This window comes from Sinocyclocheilus grahami, unplaced genomic scaffold, assembly GCF_001515645.1.
Source record: "Sinocyclocheilus grahami isolate Dianchi unplaced genomic scaffold, SAMN03320097.WGS_v1.1 scaffold3582.1, whole genome shotgun sequence".
Lineage (NCBI taxonomy): Eukaryota > Metazoa > Chordata > Actinopteri > Cypriniformes > Cyprinidae > Sinocyclocheilus > Sinocyclocheilus grahami.
In genome coordinates, this window is record NW_015508682.1 from 6,619 (window position 1) to 15,354 (window position 8,736).

The 8,736-nt window shown below is 35.5% G+C and overlaps 1 protein-coding gene across 1 annotated transcript in view; it reads left to right on the top strand.

Annotated features, from left to right (window-relative positions):
- Nucleotides 1-1,272: 1,272 nt before the first annotated feature.
- LOC107576365 (collagen alpha-2(IX) chain-like) overlaps nt 1,273-8,736 on the top strand; it is a gene marked incomplete at its 3' end in the record, with an annotated part of 10,998 nt that continues 3,534 nt past the window's right edge. Inside the window, exons 1-18 of the mRNA XM_016262558.1 lie at nt 1,273-1,335; nt 1,556-1,609; nt 1,937-1,990; nt 2,789-2,842; nt 2,930-2,983; nt 3,102-3,155; nt 3,246-3,299; nt 3,650-3,703; nt 4,188-4,232; nt 4,375-4,428; nt 4,511-4,564; nt 4,650-4,703; nt 5,522-5,593; nt 5,998-6,033; nt 6,163-6,207; nt 6,299-6,331; nt 7,424-7,570; nt 7,822-7,876. Coding sequence (XP_016118044.1) covers nt 1,273-1,335; nt 1,556-1,609; nt 1,937-1,990; nt 2,789-2,842; nt 2,930-2,983; nt 3,102-3,155; nt 3,246-3,299; nt 3,650-3,703; nt 4,188-4,232; nt 4,375-4,428; nt 4,511-4,564; nt 4,650-4,703; nt 5,522-5,593; nt 5,998-6,033; nt 6,163-6,207; nt 6,299-6,331; nt 7,424-7,570; nt 7,822-7,876 — 1,036 coding nt within the window. The remainder of the gene's footprint in view (nt 1,336-1,555; nt 1,610-1,936; nt 1,991-2,788; nt 2,843-2,929; nt 2,984-3,101; nt 3,156-3,245; nt 3,300-3,649; nt 3,704-4,187; nt 4,233-4,374; nt 4,429-4,510; nt 4,565-4,649; nt 4,704-5,521; nt 5,594-5,997; nt 6,034-6,162; nt 6,208-6,298; nt 6,332-7,423; nt 7,571-7,821; nt 7,877-8,736) is intronic.

Consider the following 8,736-nt stretch of genomic DNA (forward strand, 5'->3'; position numbering starts at 1 on the left):
GCAGGTTTGTTTTTATGGTTTATGGGGACTCTCCATAGGCGTAATGGTTTTTATACTGTACAAACCGTATTTTCTATTGCCCTACACCAACCCTACCCCTAAACCTACCCCTCACAGGAAACTTTGTGCATTTTTAGATTTTCAAAAAAAAAACCTCATTCTGAATAATTTATAAGCCTTTTAAATTACAGGGACACTGAAAATGTCCTCATAAATCACCTTCTCATTGTAATACCTATGTCATACCCATGTTATTATACACATTTGTGTCCTCATAAACCACATAAACACGCACACACACACACACACACACACACGCACACACATTATATATATATATATACAGTATATATATACACACACACACACACACACACACACACACACACACACAATACTACTACTAATAATAACAATAACACTTACAATAATGTTCCATTTCGTAATATTGCTATCAATATTCTTCTAAAGCATTCATTTTATTTAATGTAATTTTAACATTAACATTATTAAAAACAAAAGTTGCATTGGTTAATATTATTTGATTAACCTGAGCTAACATGAACAAACAATGAAAAGTTATAATTTTATTAACTAACATTAACAAGTATTAATAAATACTGTAACAAATGTAATGCTCATTATTGGTTAATATTAGTCAGTACATTAACTAATGTGAACTAATGGAACCTTATAGTAGTGTATAAGTGTTACCACCACAACCACAACAACATTAAAAATAATAATAATAATAATAACAATAACAATAATATGTAAATTAAAAATGTACATTTGTACATTAATTTGTTATTTTGTTAGTCTGCTAAAACATTACGATTGCTCTATTCAAGTTATGGTGTGTACACTTTGTAACCACAGAGGGGCGCATGTGAGCACTCTTCTGAATGAAAAAATGACGCGAAAGACGTCCCCTTACAACTTTAAACTTCATAAATCTCTTATAATGTGCAAAATGCAGAGAACAACAAACATACTGATTGGTTGGTAAAGTTAAATAAAAAATGTTTATTATTAAGCATCCAGATCATGCTTTGAGGTGCCCCAATATCTCACCCAAAACTCAACATCTCTCAGCAGAGCAGGATTATGTGTTAATGAAGCCCCTCAAGGCATATAACTGCCTCTAATCTGAGTGTGAGTCACAGACTGAACACACTGACCCAGATGAAAGGAAAAAGGGGGCTGGCAGGTACTGAGAAGCTACTGCGCTGTGAATTAATCAGACTTAATGAACCCCACAAGGACATTAGAATGGACTACAGGGACAGAGAGGATTTACCCATAATGCAGAGCACGACTGTCCAAGCTCAAGTTGTAAGACTTTGGGTGTTGACTTTAAGATTGACTGCCAAATGCAGAATACACACATCTGAAGTGCATTACCAAAATTGTCAAATATATTAAAAATTATTTTAGCCACAATATCAAAGTGATAAACCACATAATATCCCAAAATAAAAGTAAGACTCAAGGCCGTTATTATTTGTTCTTCAGAACGTAAGTATCTTTTTCATCCTTGTATTCTCATCCTTAGGGTACAAAGGGTGGAGTCGGCATCTCCGGTGAACAAGGAATACCAGGCCCTCCAGTAATGTATTTATTTCTGTTCTGGTTTGGTTTTGGCTATTTTATCATTTAAGCCTCTGTTGCTGTTACATCATGACAAGTCATTTTAGCAGTACCTTTTATAAAGGTCCTAAGATCAACTGTGAAATAAAATATCTGCTCTACGGTGAACAAGGAATACCAGGCCCTCCAGTAATGTATTTATTTCTGTTCTGGTTTGGTTTTGGCTATTTTATCATTTAAGCCTCTGTTGCTGTTACATCATGACAAGTCATTTTAGCAGTACCTTTTATAAAGGTCCTAAGATCAACTGTGAAATAAAATATCTGCTCTACCACAATAACTTTAGGGTCCACATGGTCTGAGAGGGTATCCAGGAATGGTGGGGCCCAAAGGTGAGACGGTGAGTCACAGTTCCCAAAATATTACTTGTTATCTCTTTATGGATACACAAAATATGATTTTGACTGGTCTGAGGAGATATATGAGGGAATAAAGGGCAGTTGATCATATCAGTTGTACTACTGTTAACTGAAACTTAAAAGTAAACCTATAAACTTAAAAAAAGTGAAATAAAAAAGGAAACTTAATGTAAACATTTATAAAAAACTTTATAAATGTTGCATTGGCAATTAACTGAAGAATAAGTTTAAGCTGAAGTAAAACTTAAATTGATATTAAAATAAATTAAAGATAAAATATTAAAATATTTTAATATTAAAACTTAACTCAAATAAAATAAAGGCTGAAAATATAACAATTAAAAGCTAATTCAAAATGTTAATAAATTCTATCACAGTGTATAAATAATAATAAAATAACAGAGGGGAACCGGAAAGGAGGACATGACTATAAATAATACACATTTAGCATATCTACAACTGAGGGTGGGTGGATTTAGTCCATTAAATATGTGGCTAATTTCATTACACAGTCTTTGTGTGTGAGATGAGACATTCATTTTGCCAGGCTGTTTTAAATATAAGTGCATATAGCTTATTTTAGCTTCCCGCAGAATTGTACGAACGGGTTGATTTGCATACATGTGTTTTATTATATTCTGAACAAAACCCAGTGGAATGTAAACAAGCATTGCACAGCTTCAATTGCATTTGTAGGACAGCACATCTCCACAGACTGAATTTTTATGACTTTATGACTTCTATAAAAACTTAAAAGTGATTCACAACCTCTGTGACAGGGACCACGTGGTTATAAAGGAATTTCAGGACCGATCGGCATCCCTGGACGCCCTGTGAGTCTGCAAGTCTTGTTTGAATAGATTTCATTTTAATAACTCACAAAAAATACATGCAAATTATAATCTTACTGCGCAATGCAGGGTGAAGAGGGACCCCAAGGACCACCTGGAGAGTCTGGTGACAAAGGCGACATGGTAAGTATTAGTAATATTATTCACATCTATTCATTTCATCATTAATTTGTCCTTCTACATGTTCATTTATCAAACTTTTCATCAATTTATATATTAATTCTTGCTGTTGTTCTTGTAGGGAGAGAGTGGTATACGAGGGCCTCAGGGAGTTGTCGGAAAAAAGGGAGAGAACGTAAGAAAGAAGCTGGCTAATTTGAATGCAATTGAAAACACGCCCCCCTAAACTTATGCTCTTAATCTTTTGATTAATGTGCATTGTCAGGGTCTTCCAGGAATTGATGGAAAAGATGGTACTCCTGGCATCCCAGGAATAAAGGTATGGATGGCTCTTTTTCAGCTCTTAAATCAATTCCAAAAGCAGCCATCATTATTCAAGAAGACACATGACATATGTAAAGTATAATGCACACTCAGACAGAGTGAGCAAGCCTTATTTCATCCTGAAGGGGTTTATTTTATTTTTTTTATCAGTAATGACTATTTAACTGTTCATGATCCTGGTTATTATATGCCTACTTACAATTAAAATAAATGAAAAAAAGACCCCAAAAACTGTTTTATCTATCTATCTAATAAAATGATGATGATGATAATAAATTCAAAAACATTATAAAAATATGAAATTCATGAATGCTGCACTATCCTCCACTTTTTTTTTTTTGTCAGGGTGCTACGGGACAAAATGGAAGACCTGGAGGTTCTGGTCTCCAGGGAGACCCTGTAAGTAGAATTTCATACTTCATTATCTTTTCAGTATAATATAAGCATCTGCATTAGATGTGCGAGGAATCCTTTCCCATCTTCCTCACATCTGTCCATTGTGTTCCCTTTGTTAAATGAGGGTGATTAAAGATAAAAAAGTAAAAGTTTAGTGTATTTTCTCCCTAAAGTCCCAGTGTGACATTCTTGCCCTGACTATTTTGGAGCCTAAACCACCTTGAAATTGCTCCTGCTATTTACTATTCATCATCATCATCAAACATGACTCTCCTGGTGACTTGGGGTAATGGATTATGCTGGTTATGATACAAAACATAACAACGTACCTGTGCAAGCCATAATACAGGCACCCTCACTAACAGGATGAGTTATTGCAGCCTTGTTCTGATATCAGCACAGAGTAGAGGACGGATATAAAGCTCTCCACGGAGGTCTGCAGGGGTCACTACATTCATTCTTCATGCAATTCTTCGTATTTTTTTAGGGGTTACCTGGTATGCCTGGAGCCAAGGGTGAAATTGGAGTTATGGTGAGATCATGCAGTTATTTTATGAATGCCTACGTGGTTTTTGTGGAACCATACTAGTTTTTGGATGTCTGTTGATACTATACTATCCATTAGTGCTTCATTCCACCCTTTCAGCAATGTATGTGTTCCCTTTTAAATTTAGGGTGAGACAGGACCCCGAGGCTTTATGGGAATGCAAGGTCTTCCAGGACCTCAAGTACGTCAAATCATTCAAGGACAGATTTATGCATAATCCAAAAGCTTTTTCTGGCTTCTCATTATGTTTCTCGTTCTCCCAGGGAGAGCCTGGTCCTCCAGGTGAACCTGGCATGGAGGGAGTCCCAGGACCAAAGGTCAGTGGCCATCCTCATTGACAAATCATTTCATTAACATTGAAGGAAACTCTCTTTTCTTAACTTTTCAGTTCTTGTCCAATAGGGTGACAGGGGTGAAAGAGGACCAGTTGGGCCTCCTGGCATTGTTGGCTTGCTTGTAAGTTTCTTTATTTTTCAGACATTTATTTATAATTATTTTTTTCTGCTATAATCAGGGTTCCCAGGGTCAGAAACCCTGGAAATATTGGGGAAGATAAAAAAAAAAAAGATAAACAAACAAAAATAAATAATCATAGAAAAATAAACTGTACATTTGGTTACACACGAAAATACATTTCAAAAACATCTATAGAGTCTATAAAATGTGTCTATAATAATAATAATAATAATAATAATAATAGTAATAATAATAATATATTTGGTAACACTGGAAGTCTTTATATACAATGACTTTATCTATGAATTATATTTTTATATATTATGCATTATTATTACAGTATTTTTTATGCATTAATAATGCCTTGTAATGCACTTGTATGATCCTATGAATAATTGCACAGTTAAAATACAATTATAATACTTATCTTTTTATGATTACACCCTTTAGAAAGCATAATGCAATAAAACACAACATACAATTTCAGATGTAGTAAGGAATCCACAAATAGGAATACATTTTTATTTTGATTACAATTATTACAATTATTTATGAAAAGATATAATGCTCTGCAACATGGATTATGAATACCTTTATAATGCATTATACAAAAAAATGCAATATTCTATAAAAAAAAGTTCCTATCAACACACACACACACACACACACACACACACACACAGTATATGTATGTATATAAATAAATGTAATGAAAAACTGATGAGAATTCATTGCTTAGAAAAATGTGGGATCCATATATATGTGTATATATGTGTACTATTTCAATCCTTCACTTGTCTTCTCTATTGTACCTGCAGGGCAGTAAGGGAGAGAGGGGACCCATGGGCATCCCAGGTGCTCAGGGTTTACCTGGAACTAAAGGTGAAAAGGTTTGTGACCATATCAACAGTAATTAAGAGTAAATTAACTGTCTTCCTGTTTAAACTGACAGAGTGATGAGGTTTGACCACATGGGGGCAGTCTTCCCTCATGATTTGACTCTTTTCACTAGAGGACATATATGCACTTAGATAATTCATGTCCATGTTTCCAAATAATGCCCCTCAATTCAGTATGAAATATCCTCTTATGGACACTTTAATGATTGTTGTCCTTTAATCTATAATATCCTTGCTGTTTAATACATTGAATATTGGCAGTAAAAGCCAGTTGATTTAATGTGCTCGGAGAGTTTACGGTAAAGTAAGATATTACCAACAATAAATTCCCTGTGCCTCACCCATTAGGGCTGACACTTGAGAGATGTCTGATGTACAATTGCATCTCCTTACAGGGATTCCAAGGCAAAGTGGGATCAAAGGGAGACATTGTGAGTACACCCTCAGATAAATGCGTACACGTATTTATGGAGTGAAATAGAAACCATACATCACAGTCCACATCATAAAAGGTAACGACTGAAGGAGACATTGATGGATCTCACCTGCTTCTTTCACAGGGTGATCCTGGTGTAGAGGGATTGGCTGGAGAGAAAGGAGAGAAGGTAAATAAGGCTGTAGTCTGGTACATTTATTTAATAGATTTGTTCCAGAGGACTTCTGTTCATCTTGAAATTGCGTCTCTCCGTCTAACAGGGACAATCTGGGGAGCCCGGACCTAAGGGACAGGTAAGGACAGTGTGAAGAGCACAGATAATGTTATAGGTGAATTACATAATTTAGTTAGATTCAGCTTTTGTAGTTTGTTTTACAACGCTGAAGGACATGGCAAAGGTGAATTGTGTCCGTTTTTATTTTATTTTAGAATACTTTATGCTGTCTCAGTTTTATGAGCACATTTAAACAAGCCATTCTGACGTGTCAACTTTTGCCCCAGTCATTGGTGTGAGTTATGGGCAGGACTACTTTTTTTGTCCTACAGATGGAAGACTGTGAATGGGGCGTTTATGGGCATTTATTATTTTCTTTAAATGAAATCAAGCTGAAATCAAATAAAATATAATTACATGAAAAAATACTGACTTAAAAAACTTCATATGAAAATATGAAATGTTGCCTTGGCAACTAACTGAAATAAGTCAAAATCCTAAATTACTCAAACTAAAACTGAAATAAAATATAAGCAATCTAAATAGAAGTACTGAACTAATAAAAATGACAAAAGCACATAGAAATTATTAAAACGTAAACTAAAAACAAAATAAAAGCTGAAAAATTAAAAAGGTAATTCAAAATATTAACAAATATAGTTAACAATAAAATTATTATTTATTAATTAAATATTAAATATTTTTTATTAAGTATATTAACAAAATAAGCATATTAACAGTATTTTAATAATGCTAAAATAACACTTGATTATTGGGGCATGTTCAGGAAACCTGTTTGGGAACAATCATCCATATGAGCTTGACTTATTATTCTTCTGCCCAAAACTTTGGCATGCAAAAAGGTTTGTGCTACCAGACTAATTATTTTTTTCTTGACTGTAAATTGTGCAAAAAGTTTTTTTATTAATAATTGTTATTATCTGCTTTGTAATTAATATTGGCTTTGTAACATTTTGCAAAAACGGGAAAAATGGGAGTATCACTCATATTTTCATTATTTTTGCTATTTCAATTTGTAGCACTAGTGGCAAAGAAATGACATATTTCACCTTTAGGGTAATGATTGATTTAACTTCAGCATCATCCTATAAAACAATACTGAACATCCCAGTTTCTATATTTCCTTAATTACTGCTTCCTCTATCAACAGCTAGGTGTGACTGGTGATCCAGGGCACAACGGCCCTACTGGAGATCCCGGTAAACCAGGAGACCAGGGTCCTTCAGGCTTACCTGGTTCACGTGGCCTGCATGGAGAAAGAGGAGTTCCAGGGATGCCAGGAATACAAGGACCGTCTGTGAGTGTTGAACGGCATCAACAAAACCTCAAGAACAATTTCCAGCACAGAATTCCCAACCTACATTACCCAACAAACAATTCTGTTCAGCATTTTTTTGCCTCCAATACAACAAAGCCAAAGTGTTACACCAGCCAGACAGGTTGCAATATAGCATGCAGAGCTCAGCACAATAGAAAAACACTTGCAGAAAATATTTTGAATTTTCTCTTTAAGTGTGTTTTCCTCATTTTTATGATTTGGCTTTCCAGGGTCGTGATGCTACAGATCAACACATCGTTGACGTAGTCCTGAAGATGCTGCAAGGTGAATAACAATAATTGTACTTTCTGTTAACGGCTGCGATCAGTGTATCAGGAAGAGGGCAGCTAAATCTATTGAGTTAAATCTACACAGTAATTTTCATCCATTGAAATGTATTATCGTGCAACTCATCACTCCTCAGGGACATCTTTCCTGCCAAACACTGTGGACTGTGTAGTCTGCAGCTATTTATCTGTTATTCAAAATTGACTAGTACACAGTTCTGTTTTCTCTGGGATTGTCAGTCTGTGCTCTCTGACCGTCTATTTTGCAAGAGAGAGATGACCTGATCCGGCCCGTGATAACCTCCGCTGGCTCCCACCATTTCACAATGTAATCCCTCGGCCTTTCAGCCTGCGATTGCAAGCATACCTTTGCTTATACATACCCACACGCTCACCTGAAGCGAGGGGAAGGATTCTTCTCATTCCCCATTGGAAAATAGATTAGATGTGGAAATTTGGTCGCTGGGACACTTCGAGAACTGGTCAACAGATGAATGTCCACCTCTTGGTTGTTATCTTAATGATATTTTCAGGACCCCCAGTGAGATGTGACTGTGTGCTAAGCTAAGGTTCAACACTATTTGCAGGTATTCTTTTCAGGGTTGAGCACCACTTTTTATTCGACTGTGCTGCTCTTTCAGTGTTGGTCTATGTAAACAAGAGCTAGATGGATGTGTTTGACCTCTGCGATCACGTTTAGCATCTTTTGCAGTATTGCCTATAAGGGGCTGTTCAGACAGAACACGTTTTTCCCTTCCACTGTTCTACTTTCCCATTGTTTTTCTGAGTAAACAGGCTAGATGGACATGTTTCACTGTTGGGCTTGTGTCTTTTGCAGCATCTTCAACTTTTAGTTCA